This window comes from Podarcis vaucheri (assembly GCF_965113315.1).
Source record: "Podarcis vaucheri genome assembly, chromosome: 15".
NCBI classification, from domain to species: Eukaryota; Metazoa; Chordata; class Lepidosauria; order Squamata; family Lacertidae; genus Podarcis; species Podarcis vaucheri.
In genome coordinates this window covers 40,035,321-40,055,870 of record NC_138753.1, presented here as the reverse complement: position 1 = coordinate 40,055,870, position 20,550 = coordinate 40,035,321, and the positions used below count along the sequence as shown (strand labels likewise).

Genomic DNA, 20,550 nt, shown 5'->3' with positions numbered 1-20,550 from the left:
AGCATGAGTTTGACCAAACTGCGGGAGGCTGTGGAAGACAGGAGTGCCTGGCGTGCTCTGGTCCAGGGGGTCACGAAGAGTCGGACACGACTAAACGACAACAAAAAATTATCTGCAAGCGGCCTTGAATTCCCGATCTGGGGAGAAAACAAATGATAATGATGAAGAAGATTGAATGTGGATTACAAAATTTTTGCAGACATTTTAGCAAAAAGATTTAAAAGAGTATTAATGGAGAAGATTCACAGAGACCAAGCAGGCTTTCTCCCAAAAAGACACCTCTCAGACAATGTTAGGAATATAATAGACATTTTGGAAAAATTAGAGGTGAACATAAATACTAAAGCAGTTTTGATATTTGTGGATGCGGAGAAAGCCTTTGACAATATTTCGTGGAGTTTTATGAAAAAGAATCTTCATGGGATGGGGGTAGGACAAGGATTTGAGAATGGTATGGGTGCAATATATTCCGAACAAAAAGCTAAGTTGATTGTAAATAATGTAATAACTGAGGAACTTAAGATAGAAAAAGGAACACGACAGGGGTGCCCAATTTCCCCATTGCTTTTTATTTCGGTCCTGGAGGTGTTGCTGAACATGATTAGAGACGACCAGCAGGTTAAAGGTGTAAAGGTCGGAACCAAACACTATAAGTTAAGAGCGTTCGCAGATGACCTTGTTTTGACCTTGCAGGAGCCAAACACTAGTACAAAAAGAGTGTTGGAAATAATCCAACAATTTGGACAGGTAGCTGGATTTAAATTGAATAAACAAAAAACTAAAGTCTTAGGGAAAAACCTAACAGATATGGAAAAGAATAAGTTTCAAGAAGAGACAGGTCTGACGGTGGTTAAGAAGGTGAAATATCTAGGGGTTAATTTAACATCTAAAAATTTGAATCTGTATAAGGACAATTATGAAAAATGTTGGTCAGAAATTAAAAAAGATTTAGAAATATGGTCAAATCTGAGATTGTCAATGTTAGGCCGAATTGCAGTGATTAAGATGAATGTACTGCCTAGAATGTTATTCTTATTTCAAACTTTGCAGATTATTGACAAGATGGACTGTTTCAAGAGGTGGCAGAAAGACATTGCGAAATTTGTCTGGCAGGGCAAAAAGCCCAGAATAAAATATAAAATTTTAACAGATGCAAAAGAAAGAGGGGGATTTGCCCTGCCGGACTTAAAATTGTACTATGAAGCAGCAGCATTCTGCTGGCTGAAAGAGTGGATGCTCCTCGAGAATACAGATATCTTGGACTTAGAAGGTTTCAATAATGCATTTGGCTGGCATGCATATCTATGGTATGACAAAATCAAAGTGCATAGTGCCTTTAAAAATCATATTGTAAGGAAAGCGTTGTTTAATGTTTGGATGAGATATAAAGATCTGTTGGAAAACAAAACCCCTAGATGGTTGTCACCCTTAGAGGCTAAGGCCCATAAGAAAGTTAATATGGAGGTCGGATGGCCAAAGTATTGTGAGATCTTAGAACAGGATGGAGAGAAACTGAAATTAAAGAGCCATGAAAAATTAAAACCCAAAGTACAAGATTGGCTCCACTATTATCAAATAATGGAGGTTTTTAAACAAGACAGGAAAATTGGCTTCCAGGTGGAAAAATCAAAACTTGAGACAGAATTGTTAGAACCCAATACTAAGAATTTGTCAAGAATCTATAACTTGCTGTTGAAATGGAATACACAAGACGAAACAGTTAAATCAGTTATGATTAAGTGGGCACAGGACATTGGTCATAATATTATGTCCGCTGACTGGGAAAGGTTGTGGAACACTGGTATTAAATTTACGGCATGTAGTGCTTTAAAGGAAAATGTGATGAAAATGGTCTATAGGTGGTACATGACTCCAGTTAAGCTAGCAAAAATTTACCATTTGCCTGATAACAAATGTTGGAAATGTAAGGAAACTGAAGGTAATTTTTATCATCTTTGGTGGACATGCCCGAGGATTAAGGTTTTCTGGGAGATGATATATAATGAAATGAAAAAGGTATTTAAATATACCTTTCTTAAGAAACCAGAGGCCTTTCTCTTGGGCATTGTCGGCCAACTGGTGCCAAAAAAGGATAGAACTTTTTTCATGTATGCAACAACAGCAGCAAGAATACTGATCGCAAAGTATTGGAAGACACAAGATTTACCCACCTTGGAAGAATGGCAGATGAAAGTGATTGACTATATGACATTGGCGGAAATGACGAGCAGAATTCGTGACCAGGGAAAGGAGACTGCGGAAGAAGACTGGAAGAAATTTAAGATTTATCTTAAGAACTATTATAAACTTGATGAAGTTTAGAATGTCGAGATTTTACAGAGAGAAAGGGTTGCAGTAATATAAGATTAGATTAAGAAAGGACTATGATGAATTAAGATCGGAAAAAACATTTATAAGTTGCTATAAAATTTGGACATGAGGATGCAGAAAGGGGAGGTATGGGGAAGTCCGAGGAAAGAAGTTTATGAAAGGACATTTTGAAATTATATTTGTTTGTTTGTCTGTTTTTCTTTTATGTTTGTTTGTTATAAAAACTCTTGTAAAACCAATAAAAAATTTTATAAAAAAAAAGATAATGATGAAGAAGAACCCCGGGCGCGCCCCGGGGATCACCAGCTGGATGGGTGCGGGCGAAGATGAGCGGCTCTGCGCCATAGCTCCGCCCTCCCTCCGCGTTTTCTCCGCCACGCGGGCGCGGTGGCCAATCTCTGCCTCGCTAGCGCGGAGCAGCGGCGCCTGGCAGAGCGGAGGCGAGCGCAGCTCGTGCGCGGGTGTCTCATTGCGTACGCGGAGCCGGAGAGCGAGGCAGGCGGAAAGCGAGAGAGCGGGTCCCCTCGGCCCTTGGGATCCTCGTAGGAGGAGGCGCGCAGGTGGGTTCAGCGCTTGGGGATGCTGGCGGTGGGGGGAGAGAGCGCAGGGAGGGCTCCGGGCTCCAGAAGCGTCGGTTTGTTGGCCCAGCTGGCCGCTCTCTATCCCGGAGAGGTGGGTTGGGGGGGGCACCGGAATGGCGGAGCTTTGGCGGCACCCCCGACTCAATGCTCCCGTTGTCCAGGTGACTCTCCGTAGGCAGGCCGCGCTGGCCGAGGAAGGGCTTTGGCGTGCGCTTTTACGCACGTCAAAATGGAGAGGACGCGGAGGGGGCCCGGAAAGCCAGGAGACCGTTGCAACTTTCTGGAAGGGTGGGCTCGCTGGCGGCCGGGCGAGGCGGGGAGGCGGTTGGAAATGGGGTTCGAGGGCAGGGATGCGCCCCCTTCTCCGCGTGGAGAATTCTGCCTCACCACCAGCTTTCCTCTCCGCCCTCCAAACCCACACCAGCCTCTCCCCTCGCCGTGTTAGCAAAGATGCGGGAGATGCTGCTTTAAGGGCCGAGCGATGGGCCTAAGGATTGCTGTGGAGAAGGGAGGAAAGCTGCCCCACACATTCTGGGTCAGACCAGGGCCGGATTTACTTATAAGCTAAACAAGCTGTTTAGCTCCTTTTTAGCTCCTTTTTTTTCCAAATTTTAGCTCCTTTTTTTGCTTTGTTTTATTTATTTACCTCAGAAAATTCAAGAGACCACTTGATATTATTTTATTTTTAAAGATAAAAATTAACCAAAGTAGTGTGGTGTTTTTAAAAAGACCTACCTCAAACCTACCTGAGCTGTCGCTCTCTTGGGGGCCCCAAAACAATTTTAAGGGGGGAAAACTGGAAGTACATTTCCAAAATATAAGATAAAAAAGAAATAAAATACTGTAAAACCTACATACAGCAACAGTGTTTTGTGTTGTGTAGGCTCCTATGATGTAAGCAGCCTGCTAGCCTGCTCCCTCACTAGTTTGCTCTTTTTTATGTATAGGGTGGCTACATTCTGCATGGACTGGTTACATTAGTTTGATAAAATACATATTTTGTTATGTGCAAATGGCTTTAGCTACCTATTAGGTCCATAAATTATCATATTATTATTATTATTATTATTATTAAGCATATATTCAACACAAAAAACAGTGACAATTGGTTGTTGACAAAGGACAGCTGGGCATATAAAGGGCCCCATTACCTTCAGTAGCTTAGGGCCTCATCAAACCTAAATCTGGCCCTGGGTCAGACCGTTTTTCCATCTGCCCTGGCGTTTTGCTGTATACACGCCATTTAAAGCGCACAGCCAGCAATCCTGGGAACTGTAGTTTGTTAAGGCTGCTGGGAATGGAAGCTCTGGAGTAAATTGCAGGTCCCAGGTTTCTTGTGGTGGGGGTGCTTCAAGGGTTTGTGCACAGCCAATGTCTGCTTTGGTTGGCAGTGGTTCGCAAAGGTCTTAAGCAGACTCCTTTCCCAGCATCTATTTTACAGCCTTGTATGTTCCTTACTACAGTGGTACCTCAGATTAAGTACTTAATTCGTTCCGGAGGTCCGTACTTAACCTGAAACTGTTCTTAACCTGAAGCGCCACTTTAGCTAATGGGGCCTCCTGCTGCCACTGCGCCGCCGGAGCACGATTTGTGTTCTCATCCTGAAGCAAAGTTCTTAACCTGAAGCACTATTTCTGGGTTAGCGGAGTCTGTCACCTGAAGCATCTATAACCTGCAGCGTATGTAACCCGAGGTGCCACTGTACTGAATCACTGAAGCAAAGTGTCTGCTTCGCCACTGAACTATGGTGGTCCCCCTTCTATTGTGGTCCCTTTTCTGGATAACATACCATGGAATTGCCCCCTTTCCCCACCTTCCAGACTTATTTTCTAACATTTCATTTCTGCGTCTTAGCATCTCTCTCTCATGGCAAGAAATCTTTGCTTGCTCATAGCATGTCAGCCATGCTTCTGGGCATTGCATAACAACCTTTGACACCACGAACACCTTGGTTGGTTGTACAGCCCTCTTGGAGCAAAGAATGTTGCTTTTGGATCATTTTGCATCGCTCCCAGAGATTGCTTGTAGGAGGAATGAGAAAGATTCCCTAAAGGTTAGGCATTTTCCTGCGAAGGATTATGCCACAGCAAGCTTTAAGGTGCCATGCACATTTGCTTATGAAAATGTTTTGTCAGGATCATCTCAGAAATTTGGAAATTTGCAAGGGATGAAATGTGCATTGAATAAATGCATTTGCAATCGTTCTTCACCTCTCTGGGCATCAGAAGTGAATCCTGCTCACGCAGCAGCAGTTACAGGGTTAAAAAGACATGCAGTTCCAAGCCAGTAGCTTTGCCTGTCTTCTGGCTCCACAGAAACCCTGGTTTGTAAAGGGAGCTCCTGTTACTCTGCCAATGCCTGGTGATTCCCCTGAGCAGCATTCCCCATAGGTTTCCAACCATTGAAGATTGGTTGCCATCCTCACTCAAAGCAACTCCCTGTATGAGCACCTTGTGGCAAAACTGTCACAAGATCTGCTGCCATGATTAGTTGATAGTTAAGACAAGGATGATTTGAAGTTTGCTAAGTCAAAATAAGAAATAATGTATTTTCCTTGTGTATCAATAATGATCTGAGAGTACAGCAAAAAAAAAACCAACCACCAGCTAACACCTTTGCAAAGCTAAGCAGGGTCCATTATGGTTTCTATGACAACCATCAAATCCTGCACTTATTTAGTCATTAGCAAAATGCAAGCTCAGGCACACCGCTAATGGGCTTTACGATTAGAAAGGTCATAGTTTGCTATATCTAACAGTGCTCATGTATTTTTTTAATAGATGTGTATAGCTTATGAAGCAATATCCTGTAATCAGATGGTTGGGGGTTTTTTATATTTGCATAACAAAACTGAATAACTTTGTGAGTGCGATAAATACTTTAACAGATTCCACACTGATAGGGGCATTAAGTAAATTTTTGTTTGGTTGCCTCAAATGAAAGGTATAAAACACTCAAACCGGCAGTTAAAATTCATGCAGCATAATGCTGCCAAAGGCCTAAGGTCCAAAATTCATGTGACAGTAAAATGATGCGTCCCCATACCGAATAAAGTTGGATTTGTAGGTCACCATGCCAAAAAGGTTGGAAGCCACTGCCCTAGAGAGGATCCCCCAGGGCTTTGCCAAAACACTCTCTTGCTATCATAACTGTGCCATGCTTAAAATGAGGTCAGAGAAGCTTTGCTCAGATTGATCTGTCAAGTAATAACATTCACCACAGATTTAAAAAACATGAGCGTTTGGTGAGAGCAGTCCAGATTAAAGAGGTGGTTCTGTAATTTTCTACAAATATTTCTCTACAGTTGTTCCAAATCATGAATTTAGTAGAGGCAGAGGCGCTGGTTAGAGCAGGGGTAGCCAGCATGTAATAATGTGTATACAGCCTAAGTTTGTGCATAACACTAGCACATAGCATTGATGCAGGCTGAAAGGGCAATGGTTCTCCTGTAACAATAAGAGGCATAAGTAACTTGGTGGCAGCACTGCTGTTGCAAAACATCTTCCTCACTTTGAGCTTTCATAATACTGATGGGAATTGAGCTTTTATATGCTGTTCTGTAATTTGGCAGTCCTGTGTGGTCAAGGCCTTAATGCAACCTTTGGGCCCAGTGAGACTTACGTCTGAGTAAACATGGGATTGCTCCGTAATGGTGATGGCAAAGGAAATGCAAAAGGCTAGCAACTTCATTTATTAAATATTAAGTTCCCTTGTGCCAGCGAAAAATGTTGCAGTATGGATTGCTCTTGTGCAGGGTGCCAGGCCAGCCAGGCCCTTTCCCAAGACACTCCATTCCACTCCTCCCCACCCACCCTGCATTCAGTCAGCATTTCATGGTAGCTGAGCATACTTGATTCTCACGCAGTGCCGGATTCACGTATAAGCTAAACAAGCTATAGCTTAGGGGGCCCCTCTCTTGGGGGCCCCCAAAAAAATTAAAGGGAAAAAACCTGGATGTACTTTTCAAAAATATAAGATAAAAAAGAAATGAAGTAAATCCTACATACAGCAGCAGTGTTTTGTGTTGTGTAGGCTCCTAAGATGGAAGTTATGGGCCCTGCCTGTTTAATAATTATTTCACTGTTAATATACTTATTAATTGTTTTTCACTATTAATATACTTATTAATTGTATTTCACGTCAACAATTACTTTGATAAAATACATATTTTGTTATGTGCAAATGGCTTTAGATACCTATTAGGTTAAGATTACCAGATTTTTTTTCAGTGAGTCCGGGGACACTTTGCAGCTTTAATGGATTTTGTATGGGGACTGATCTGTAAATCTGGGGTCCGTCTGGTAACCTTATATTAGGTCCATAAATTAGCATATAGCATATATTCAACACAAAAAACAGCAACAATTGGTTGTTGACAAAGGACAGCTGGACGTATAATGGTCCCCATTACCTTCAGTAGCTTAGGGCCTCATCAAACCTCAATCCGGCCCTGTTCTCACGGGACAGTTGGGTTCTCCCCAGAACTCCTTGAGACCTTTTGCCCCCTTAAAGGGTTCCCCCCGCTTTTTGGCGAGGAGAGTTGCACTTCCTCCAAGCTTGCTGGTTCCTTTCTCTTGCATGTGGATGGTGCTCTTTTGGCTTCATAAGGATCCACAGAGAATGTGCTGGGTGTTACTACATGATTCTCAGCAATGTCCCTTAGTTGAGGTTTTGGGGGGAGCATGTTTGTTTACATCAGTTTTCAGTGCAATCCAATGCATGAATACTCAGAAGTAAGTCTTTTTTAGTCCGGCAGGCCCTTTTCCCAGGTCTGTGCATAGTCATTAGGGATGCATGCATCTGCCAATTTCCATTTCTTTGTTTCTCATTTTTCCTATCTTACGTTCAGTTCTCCACATTTCCACATCATTTTGTTATTTTTTTCCTCAAAAAAATCCTCCTCATGAAAATTCAGCATTCTGGTGCACGTTTCTCCTAATACACACATTTTTGCGTTTTGTTTTTGCACATTTCACCTGTGTATACAAATCACTCACAACTTGCACATGTTTGACATGTGCAGTTTCAGCTTTACACAGTTGAAGGCCAGCCAGCTGAGATCGCACAAATTAAATTCCTGAAAGGTGGAGAGCTTAAAAGCTCACAGACTTGCTTACTGGGTTCTTACAAGATTTTGGAAGGTCCTGCAAGATCTTGCGAGAGCCTCCCAGAGCCTGGTAAGCAGGTCTGGGAAAATAAAAGCAGTTAGCATGTGCCATTGTGGGCTCGTCACAGGCCGTTTCCCAGTTTTTAAAGGGTTATTTTGACCATATGAGATTTCAGCTATGGCCATACACGCCATCCCTGAAACACAACACCTGTGTAAGATAGGATTCACCTGTATGCATCTTTGAACTCATTACTTGACTGGAGAACTGCCTTGCAAAATTGGAAGTGTTTCGGTCCACATATTACGATTCTGGAAAAGGATCTCCTTTAAATGCAAACAGAATCCGAAGTTCCACCCCATCCCTAATACTAGGAGTAGCCTAAATAAATTAATATTATAAAAGCCTGCTTTTTCATTAAAAACATTGCTTTAAATTGTTGACACTCCTGATTAGGAGAAATGTATCTTCTCTGTTAAGACCCTCCCTGGATCTCCTGACCCTTAATTCTGCTGCTATCCTTACAGCTCATTTCACAATCTCTGATCTCCCCACACTCGACTTTACAGAGATATTAAGGTCAAGATAAGCCATCCAACTAGGGATTACTGGGCTTCTAAACTCTGCATAGTGTTAACCCTAAATAGATGCTGCTTAATTGTGGTAGTAGTGGCAGCAGTAAAATAAACTCTGCCCTGATATAATACAGCTAAAATTAACAGAAGTTAAAAGCAAGGCTTCAGCTAAAATAACTTTTACACTACAAAGCTATGCCTGAGACTAGTAAGACTGTGCACAAACCATATATTTAAAGCACACAGAGAATCCTGGGAACTGCAGTTTGTTAAGGGTGCTGGGAGTTGTAGTTCATGAGGGGTAAATTGAAGTTCTCAGTTTTCTTTTTTGTGGGGGGGGGGCGTACTTTAAATGTATGGTATGTACACAGCCTAAGTCTTATTAAATTCAGTGGGACTTACTCTGACTAGAAAGGTAGGATTGTGCTGTCAATCAGTTTTGGCCATATACAGGATTCTCTTCTATAAGCTTCAAAAGCTGCTTTCAACAGGACTTTGCTTTGTGATCTTTGAGATTCAGTGCCAGCAGCATTTACATCTTGGATTCCGTGTGGTTTGTTCGTGTTTTTAACTGGCTTTCCCTGCCATTTTAACATGCAAACCACTTTGGCATTTCCTTTTTAACTGAAAATCGGTATTAAAACATTTTTGGAGAAATAGGTTTTTTTCTAGGACGCGCCCAAGTTTTGCAGCCCACAAATGCTAAGTTCTAAATACTACCTATTACATTAATTGCATTTAATGTGGCGGATATATTTTTAGAAGCTAGCATAGGTGCTAAAGGGAGATCTGATCAGGACAGTTTTGGGCAGGGAGAGAGGAGATTAACCCCTCCTCCCCCACTGCAGTCCTGTTGAAAATCACATCTACCCTCCCTCCCTGCTACCTGCTATTTGTATTGGGAGCGAAACTGTCATTGGTACCAAAGTGGACCATACTAATGGCCAGGTGTTAATTAAACTCACTGTCCATCCTGCTCTCTTTTGTTTAACAGGATTTGTACATGGTTTAATCAACAAAAACCTCTGAAGCAGTTTATCACAGCCTGCAAGTGGGTCATGTTGCCTGTGCAAGTGGGTCTCTGGCTCTATAAGTAAATCTAAATAGTTTTTGCCTTTAATCCCCCATTAGTATGATGAATGGCTCTTACAATTCTTTTGATTCATTGCTGTGTTTTAATACCGTGTTTGCACTTGCAACCAAACATCAGGAAGGCTCCAGCCTTTTAACATTTGGGAACTTCTCTCTAGGGGCCGATTCAGCAACAGTTTGCCAGGAGGCGTTCACCTTCCCAGGGGAGCTGTAATATGAGCACCTTGGGGCAACCGGTCACTGGATCTGCTGGCAGGTTTAGTTAACGGTTAAGCCAAGGATGGTCTGAAGTGTGCTTCATCAACATAAGAAAAAAAATATTTACCCCATGTATCTATAATGATCTGTGACTATGTCCGACAGCTGTCAGCCCATCATGCACTGACCTACTCACGAGCAAAATGCAAGCTCATCCACCCCACTGATATTTGCCATAATGGATTTCATTAGGAATAAAACTACTGAAAACGTTCATAGTTCATTATATCCAGCTTTGCTTAGGAAACCAAATGTTTTTAGAATGGGTTTTTATAGCCTATGAAGCAATATTGTGGAATCAGGTGGGTGGTGATCTTGCATCCCATAAACATAACTTTAACTAACTTTGTAAGTGCTTTAAATATTTCAACAAATTCCACTTTAATAGGAGCATTAAGCAAATTTTTTCTTGGGTGTCTCAAGTAACGGTTATAATGTAGGCAGGCTTGCAGTTTAATGCACAAAACAGATGGCTGTCAGAAATCTAAGGCCCAAAATTCATCACAATAGTGGGTTGTCATAGAAGTCAGCATTTTCAAATTAGATATGCATAATAATAATATTGCATGATAAAATCACATATCTGGGGTGGCTTTCTTTTTCCTTTTTTGAAGGGGGATTAGTTTTAGAATACAGTCCCATTAAATGCCTGAAAGCATTTAACATAACTCATAGTTCTTCTTTTCCATTTTAAACAAAGAAAATGGCTCTCATTGATTGAAAACAAAGACACCACGGGTTGCTTGATAAAAGGGTTCGTTCTTCAGTTAAATGTCGTGCATACTAAAGCTGCAGTTAGAGAAAAGCATTGTTGTTTTTTAGAAATGGCCCTTCTAGCACACATTTGATTTGCCATCTGCTTTGGGCCTGTTGCAAAATCCAGCAAGTCATGAGAGCTATTTTTAAAATCCCTTCCCTCCCTTGGCAGAGGGGATGATGGTGAAATCTAGCTGCCCGTTCTACTGTATAAGTCAAGGCTTCCAACCAGCTACCATTTCTGCCAGAGAGATGTGTTTGTTCATGCTCTGCGGTACATGGTGTGCTGTAGAGTTGCATTAAGAACATTTTGCCCTGTAATTTTTTTGCATGAGGTGATGTCTACACGGGCACCCTGCTCAGTTATGCAGCTGACTATCCAACCAACACCTGAGAAATAACAATCCACTTTGAAAGGATTGTGTGGTGGTCCATTTAGGTGACGTACAGTCATACCTCTTGTTATGTTCGGTTCAGGTTACGTTATTTCAGGATACGTCCTGCGGCGACCTGGAAGTAATAGAACGGGTTACTTCTGAATTTCGCCGCATGCACAGACGCTCAAAATGACGTCATGCACATGCACAGAAGCTGCGAATCACGTCATGCGCAGACACGGGTTGCGTTCTGCTCATGTTGCGAATGGGGCTCCGGAACAGATCTTGTTCGCAACCGGCGGTACCACTGTATTCATGTTACAGGTGTTTATTGATACCATTTCACAGAGTAGTATTTAGGCCCTTTAGCCTTTGGTGTTCGTGCAGATTTCCGTTCCGTGTGCTGTTTAATAGCATACCATGTGACGGCTAAGGTTCTTCCTTATCCCATAGCTGTCACTCAGAGGAAGAGGTTCTGCTTTCTGCTCAGAAGGTCCCAGATTCAGTTCCTGGGAAGAGGGATCGACTATTAAACCACTCTGTAGCTCTGTGAGGGGAACAGGGGTCTCCTAGCAGCTCTCAGCACTCTTGGCGCATTACAGTTCTTAGGATTTCTTGTGGGAAACCATGACTGTTAAAGTGGTATGATGATGCTTTAAATCAGGCATAGGCAAACTCGGCCCTCCAGATGTTTTGGGACTACAACTCCCATGATCCCTAGCTAACAGGACCAGTGGTCAGGGATGATGGGAATTGTAGTCCCAAAAACATCTGGGGGGCCAAGTTTGCCTATGCCTGCTTTAAATGTATAGTGCAGATGAGGCCTGGTTTCCTTCTGAAGAAATGATCAGTTTAAAAAATAAGGTGCCTCAACTCTTTCATAGATCCAAAACTGGATGACTGGATGAGATGCAAATTTAGAAGCAACTACTACCATTTGAATAGAAATACAATTCCTCTCAATATAGTGAGAAAGATATGACCAGGTGACTGTGTACCAGCTCAGTCTGATGTCCAATGCTGCAGATGCCCCTGGTCTCCATTTGTTCTTTACTCTTAAAAGGATTTGGACTGGACAGCTCTTCAAGTTGAGTACTCTCCTCTGTAAAGTAGGACACTTGGCCCAAGAGGAGTCTATATGCTGGTAACGGGAGGGGCATCAACAGAAATTGAGGTTTTAGAAGCCAGACACTATGTGCATGGAAGCCAAGAAGCCATGTTGGCAAAGAGTAGCTTCTGAGAAGGTTCATGTGCCTTTCAGAACCGCTTGAAAGGGAAAGTTCTCCCAGCTACAACTTCTCCTATCATTAGGCCCTGTGAGTTCACAGCGCTACGTGAGAGCCAAGCGGAGTGGCTGAAATCTGCCTATTGATCTGAATTACCTGGGAGGTTCACTGCCAGCAGAGGTCTGGTCTTACCTCTGAGGTTTCAAGCGACTGAATCTCTCTCTGGGTAATTCTGCAGCCTAGTGATAGCATTGTTCCAATAGCTCAGATTGTTTTCTGGGTTTGATGTCTTCTGCTTTCTCCGCATGCAGCTGACGGTGAGCAGAACACAAACATGTTTTGAGAGTGTGCCTGTGCAACAAGGGGAAATGAGTTGGTGGCAGTTTGCATAATAGATTGTGTATTGTACTAGATTGCCACCTGCTGTGTGTGGGTTGCATGCACAGATCTATGGAGAGTTTGCATTGTGGTTCATGTACCACTGGAAGATGCGGTTATTGAGGAATTAAGAATCATTTAAAAAAAATAAGGTGCCTCAGCTCTTTCATAGATCCAAAACTGGGGGTGAAAAATGGATTTCTACCTTAGCCATTCCAAGACAATATCTCATATATATCCTCTTTCTGGCACCTGTGCCACCAACATTTTTGGGGGTGGGGTGGGGTGGATAGTTTGATAATACAATTGCATTTATAAAAGGAAGTGCCTTTTGTTGCCTCGCAACTTCTTCCTTTATACAGCTGAAGTCACATAGTCTATTTAGAAAGTTACTGCTGTATGTTGTTTACAACTAGATAAAGTGCAGTTAAACTTAGTGTTACTGCTCTCAATGGCCACTCAGAAATCTGGGGATATGGTGGGCAGCTTAATTTCTGTAGAGGATCAGCTCTCTGTGCTGCCGTGTTCTTCAGCCTTAGATCCCAAGGAGTTGGAGTACGATCCAGATAAGCCTGAGGCACTGTTAGGAGGTGGTTCCCTAGACCGGATGGTTGCCTGCTTTTGATGGGGTTACACTCTCTCTGCAGGAGCAGGTACGCAGCTCAGGTCCATTGCTGTCGCTTGAGGCTCCGGTGGCCTGGAGTGCCTTCCATCAGCTTTGGCTGGTGGCCCAGCTGCGCCCCTATCTGAACAGGGATAGCCTAACTTCTGTCGCTTACGCTCTGGTAACCTCTAGGTTAGATTACTGCAACGTGCTATACGTAGGGCTGAAGATGGTTTGGAAACTTCAGTTGGTGCAGAATTCAGCAGACAGGTAGCTCTCTGGGGCAAGATGGTTTAAGCCAGGCACCCCCAAACTTGGCCCTCCAGCTATTTGGGGACTACAATTCCCATCATCCCTGACCACTGGTTCTGGTAGCTAGGGATGATGGGAGTTGTAGTCACAACTTGGCTGGAGGGCCAAGTTTGGGGGTGCCTGGTTTAAGCATATAATGCCATTCGTGGCCTGACTGCAGTGGCTTGCCAATTCATTTCTGGGCCCAAATCAAAGTGCTGGTTTTGACCTATAAAGCCTTAAATGGCTCTGGACTGCAGTGCCTCAGTAAGAACCTACCTGGACTCTTTGTTCATCATCTGAGGTCCGTCTTCATGTGCCTCCTCCCGTGAGGTCCAGAGGGCAGCTACATGAGAACAGGCCTTTCCTGTGATGGCCCCTTGCTTGTGGAATGTTCTCACCTGGTGCCTTCATTACATATCCAAAGGTACCAGACAAAACATTCCTCTTCTCCCGTGCAGTCTATGGCCTTTAAAACTGTATGTGGGGGGGGGGTATCGTTTTGTTCGTTACTATGGTATGTTTGTGTTTTTATATTGTAAACTGCCCTGTGATCCTTGGTTGAAGGGAGGTACAGAAATGCAGTAATTAATACATACATACATACATACATACATACATACAACTCCCATCATCCCCAGCCAGCTTAGCACAATGGTCAAATAGTAGAAATGGGGGAGAAATTAGATTCAGTCTTCATTTAAAGATGAACCTGCCGGATTTGTACTTTGTGAACAATACATGGACAGAAACACAGGGATCCTTCAAAATGCGCACCTCTCCAAATTTTGCAGTGCAGTATTCCAGCCAAGTAAAACGTGCAGAAATGCATAAACTAGGGTAAAGTATACATAGAAGTGCATATATTAATGAAAATAGCATACAAACATGCATTGTATAGGGGGAAATTGCTTTGTAAATATGTAAGGAATCTCTAGCTCAGGGGCCAACTGTCCTCTCTGTCTGGCCCTAGGGACACCCCTCCCCCACATTAGGCTACTCCCCTCCCCAGACTACCCCACTCAGTGGCCTAGCTGCATACCCACCTTGAGTGTTTTTTCCTGACTGGAATGTGCGTTTGAATTCTGGTAATGCCTCTTGCTTACCTGGAGGGAGGATTGTGGGGTGAGTATTTGTAAAGCTAGGGCACACCACAGGTGAAATCTGCATATGGCTCCTGGAAGGCTGCTCAGAAAGGAGGGTGCATCTTGCTCTGGAAAAGGTTCTCGTCCCCTGCTATAGAGAACCATTTCCCTTTGTGCCAGAAACATTGTTCTTTATCTAATGAGATTTCCTCCTTTTCGGCTTGCAGAATGTCCGTCATGGGGAAGTACCTGGTGACCTGCTGGGTAGCAATTCTCCTGATCCTGCTGCACAGCGATGTCTCCGTTTCCAAAAAAAGGCCCAAACCCAGCGGTGGTGGCTGGAACACCGGAGGCCAACACCAGCCTGGCTATCCGCAGAACCCTGCCTACCCGCCACCACGCAACCCAGGCTATCCTCAAAACCCTGGTTACCCACAGCAGAACCCTGGCTACCCGCCGCGCAACCCTGGTTACCCACAGCAGAACCCTGGCTATCCTCAGCGCAATCCTGGTTACCCACAGAACCCTGGCTACGGTGGGGGCTATGGTGGGGGCTACGGAGCCAAACCGTGGAAGCCGAAGCCGGCCAAGCCCCCGAAGATGAAGCACGTGGCCGGAGCAGCTGTCGCAGGGGTGGCGGCAGGAGCCCTCGGCGGCTACCTCTTGGGCAGTGCCATGTCCAACATGAACTTTGGTTTCCGCAACCCCAGCGAGGAGCAGTGGTGGCATCAAAACCGCGACCGCTACTCCGACAGAGTCTACTACCCAGAGTACAAGGAGCGTGTTTCGAGGGATGTCTTTATGAGAGACTGTGTGAACGTCACACTGACGGAGTATATCACCCCTCAAGGGAACCAAAGCGCAGATGAGATGGAAGTGAAAGTCGTGACACATGTGGTGCGCGAGATGTGCACAGAGCAGTACCGCTTGATATCCGCGGCAGCTCTGCTTCTCGCCAGCCCTTCCGTGCTTTTCTTCCTCATGCTGGTCACGTGTTTCCTTATCCCCTGAGCTCCCCCTCAGGCCTGCACCTCGCTGTTCATTGAGCAAACATCCAGAAGGAATGAGATCTATACAGAGCGACGGCTTGGGGGGGGGATGACATTCGCGCTTATGCACCTCTTTGGTGGAGTGTCTTTCAAAGCTGTTACATCTGCTACGTATTAATGAACACCCAGGCTTCTGCCAAACACCTGTTCCTTTTGCAGCCATCTTTGATTTCTGTCGTTTGTGGTACGAACGTTTGGGGGGTGGGGTGGGGAGAGCATAAGGTCTTACTTTGTAATGAAGGGAGGGCAGGAAGAACTCGTCATAGATCAAACCCCTCCCTCCTTCAGTCAAGCCTAATGTAACGCGAACTGTAAATAGAAACACAGCGACTCCACACGGAAAAACGAATTGTTTGCTAGGCCCTGCATTAAGAGGTGATGTGGCTGGGCTTCTGTCGGAGAGCCCACAATTGAGAAGGGCACCTACTTTTCTTCTCTTCAGTGCTGAAACTTGCTTGTTCACCCGCCTCTAGACAGCGGTCAGACAGCGGTGGAGGTGAGGAAGAGAAGTCAGTGCCACAGCCTACTTGCTTGTTGGCTCTCTGGCAAACAAGGAGAGATGGGAGCTCTAATGGGGAAGAGGAGAAGTCGGTGATAATGGCAGTGAGGTGGAGGCCTGTGGAGGATGTCTTTGCCCACAGGCTCTGTAAAATCTTGAGCTGCCACAGTCCTTTGCTTGCCTACCCTCATTACACCGGCTCTTCGCAGAAACCAAATTGACACGTTCTGTAATGCAGCGATCCAGGGGTCCCCAAATCATTGTCTGCAAACCACCAGTGATCTGCAGGCTTCACTCAGGTGGTCTGTGGTGTGTCGGTGGAACTATTGTCCTATGGGTCTTTAATTGTGTTTCTGCTGCTGCTTTAATTTTTTATATATTGCATTTTTATTCTTAGCGTGGGATTCGAATTGTAATGCAATATATAAGAAATAAAAGAAGCAGTAGAAAGACAGTAAAAAATATTATAGCACCTACCACTGCACATTACAATTGCAATAGCTGACAGAAAAATCATTTAAGTGGCCTGCGAAGAACTTCAGCAGTTTTCAAGTGGCCCTTCGTGGGTGAAGGAGGGCATTTGGGAACCCCTGCAGTAAACTGTTCTTGCCTTTAAGAGAAGGAAATATTTCCAGCTGTTATTTGAAACTACTTTATATGATGAGAGGCAGGAAGCTGAAGTGAATCAGGTTTTAAGTTCTCCACTGTACATTGTTTAAAAATAAAAAATCCCACCCCACCATGCAGTAAGATTCTCATTCTAGACCCACATACATACTGAGATATTTATCTCAGTATATTGTAGGAGATCTATGGAAATCCCACTGTAAAAAACACAAAAAACTCTTTTATATATTATAAACTGCCTTGAGAGTGTGGTTGGGGTTAAAAAACACACCACCAGGGTGTTAAATATATGAATACAAGCAAAAGAGGAAAGGCCATGCGCATCCCTTCCTACCTTATGCAAGGTGAGAAGACTCTGGTGTGTCTTATTGGACACAATTCCAGGAACCGAGTCGTGTTAACCTCACAACAAAGAAGATGGATAGTGCCTAGAATTTCACAAAGCAAGAGGACACATCCGCAAAGAATTACCCTGCGTTCCTGATTTAGTGCTGTCCATGTGGAAAGTTGTAGGGCCTTGTGGGCTCTTTTGCACATTATCTGGGGTTTGTGGCCATTAGGCAGACCAGAGCAGCCCATATGGGATCCATGCGAATCATTAAGCGAACATTCCCTTCATTAACCATTGTACCATAAACATACTGTAGGTACTTGTCTGTGCAGTAATAAACCTGTTTGCCTATGAACCACAGTTATTGCCTACACAGGCGCATTACTGCTGATGACACCAAAATCTCTTGCTTTCCTTTTTTTTAATGAAAGACGAACCTCAGTGAAGTATCGTTTTCATGGAGAAATAATGGCTTATTACTGGAACTGATGAATCTGGGGCAGGTCTTCTGAAATGGTGTTGGCTGTCCCAATAGCACTTAGAATTTCTAGGCTGCAAAGAAAAGCATTTGGTTTTGCAGCATGGGAATATAAATACACCATTCACCAGGAATTTTTAACCCTCTGTGATGCACAGACATTACCTTTCTGGTGACTATTAGCAATTGCATATTTTCTTACAAGAGTAGAAATTCCTGATTATTGTCTGAACTAACCTTAACAATTAAGCCGCTGCTGTTGTTGAGCATCTTCACTCGTTTGATCTCTTGAGTCCTCAAAATTACTGGGTGTTAATTGTATTGACCCTGCTGAATTTTGGAACTAACTTTAAGGGTCAACTGCAGATACCAGAGTCATTCCAAAGTTTCATTTGTGAGGAAACCTGTTGGGTAAACTGGTGGCAAATGTGACTTGAAGGCAGTCTTATAAAATTCAGAGCAGGTTCACAGTCCGTTGGGAGACTCAAGCTGTGTGCCAATAACTCACAAAATATTCAGACATGAAAGCCATGTTGTCAAAGCCAATGGTGCTCTCCATAAAGGGGTTAAGTGTCCCTCTATCTTAAACTGGATTCCAGCCTGTAGACTAATGCAAGTCCCTAGAATTTGAGAGACTTGCTTCCAAGTAAGTGTGTTCAGAATTGCAGTCCTATGAGTTACTGTGAAGAGCCAATTCTTGGCAGTTGGGAAGGGACGCCACACGCATCCTGTTTCTGCCACACCCTCCCCTTGCTCACTTCGGGCTTCTGCAAGGCCCTTTCTCCTTCCAGAGATGCTGTGTTGGTGTACAAGAAACAAGGGTGCAATGCCACAACACCTGTTGCGATGCTCTTCTGGTTAAGAGAGCTCGTGTGCTTCATTTTCTTGGTTTCAATTTATGCAGCAGGCAGTGGGGCTGGGAGCACACAAATAGTCACTAGGATTTATGCATTCCAGTAATGTAGCTGGCTTCGAAAATGCCACATTTAACCTTAAGGCAGACATTATAATTGAGGACTACATTTTGGGTGGTACTAATTCTGTCTGTCCTACTGCTTTTGGCCTGCAGCGTTGGTAATGGCTACATTTTTGCTAACCTGTATTTCAGTCGACTTGCTGACAACTCCATGTTTGTTCAAGGGTATAGATATATATTTTTAAGTGTAGTCAAAATGTAAAGAGTACACAATTATCCTTCTGAGTATATCTTAATATATTCTGTGCATTTTGCTAGAAGATGATTATTGTACAGACACACTTTTAAATATTGGTGACTTGGTCCAAGTAGAAAGCACACAATAGTAGTAAAATTACAGGGAGTATTGGAGAGACAAGCACATTTGTACTTTGCAATTTTCTGTGTGCTTTTTTAAAGTAAGTGTTTGATATCAAGTAGAAATAAAGGCCAAAGGCCCCAGCTTTTGTCTATGAGCTTCTTTTTTGATGATGTAACTTTGTGCAGGTATGTGTACACACAGACAGACAAGACACTTCAACATGATGCCCTCAAGACTATAACTCTCATCTAGCATGGCCAGTGGTCAGGGAGTGGCAAGTGTAGTTCAGCAACAACTGGACATCACAGGCTCCCCACCCCAGGATTAACATGTTGGACTGGGACCAGGGAATCCAAACTTCACTCCTCAGTCATACCATGATAGAGAAATGGCCGAGTGTTGCAGTGTTGGGAGAATAAAATCTCATCCCATCTGCACTATAAATGTAAAGGTGTATCATACCACAGACATGGGTTCCCCCCAAAGAACTGTAGGAAGCATAGTTTGTTAAGGGTACTGGCAGTTGTTAAGAAATCCCAGTGGTCACATAGCTGCATTTTTCAGAGTGGTTTAACAACCATTCCTCCCCCCCCCCAAAAAAAAAAAGCCACAACAACTCAGAACTGTAATTCTGGGAGGGGAATTGGAGCTTCCTAATAATTCTCAGCAACCTTAAACCGCAGTTCCTGAGATTCTTTGGGGGCGGGAAGCAGGAGCCATGACTTTTTAAAGTTGTATAATACTGTTTTCAATGTGCAGTGCAAATGGGGCCTAATTGTGGGGAGTTAAAACTCAAAAAGACTGGATATAAATAAATAGTGCATTTGCAAGCTGACATGGATCAATTCACTCAGCCATAGGGGTGGAGGAGAAATGTCATTCAGTTCACATTTAAAAGTGAGCTACCTAGTTTGCCTACTTTCCAAACCAGTATGCAAACAGAAGCGCATCCTTCAAAATGTGCACTTCTGCCAAGTAATGTGTACGGACATGCTTAATACAGGGTTAAAATGTGCACTACTGAAAATAACCTGCAAAAATGCATTTTATTTTGCAAAAAAATTTTTGCAAAAACGTTTAGGAGAAATTCATGCTAAAATGCTGAAATTCCATGAAATAAAATGGAATAAAAATAATAATAATACTGCAAACTTGTGAAAACGTGGAGAACTGAGCCTAAGATTGGAAGAAATGAGAAACACAGAAACCAAAATTGTCACATTTGTCCCTTTCTAATCAGGACAGAACTTTGGAACAAAAGTCCAGGGCCCTGCTCTAAGGAGTAAGCGGGGGAGTCCTCAAATTTTTAACGGACAGAAATATTCTTGCAGGCAGAGAGGTGGGAGTGTAAGCACACTTTTGGACCTGGGCAAACCTTGTCAGGCATCGCTATGTTTGAGAATTAAGCCAGCCAGAGATGACCAGTCAAAGCACAGGGGGCCAGAATGAATGCAGTGCTAGCCCATTAGGATGGCTTCACGCATCCCACACAGTGTGGTTGTCATTATATCTGACATTCCTTCGGACCCAAGTGCTCCATCAGCCACACCTATTGACATCCTTTATTTAACAAGATGAAGGGGGGAGTTGGGAGCTGTCTGCCTATGTGAGTGACAGACCAGTTCAC

At 43.6% G+C, this 20,550-nt stretch overlaps 1 protein-coding gene across 1 annotated transcript; it reads left to right on the top strand.

Annotated features, from left to right (window-relative positions):
* The first annotated feature begins 2,776 nt into the window (after nt 1-2,776).
* LOC309519546 (major prion protein homolog) lies at nt 2,777-19,063 on the top strand. The gene is made up of 2 exons (XM_082200662.1): nt 2,777-2,891; nt 14,890-19,063. Exon 2 carries the CDS (start codon nt 14,891-14,893, stop codon nt 15,671-15,673), a length of 783 nt encoding a protein of 260 aa, XP_082056788.1. The 5' UTR covers nt 2,777-2,891; nt 14,890; the 3' UTR covers nt 15,674-19,063.
* The last annotated feature ends 1,487 nt before the right edge of the window (nt 19,064-20,550 follow it).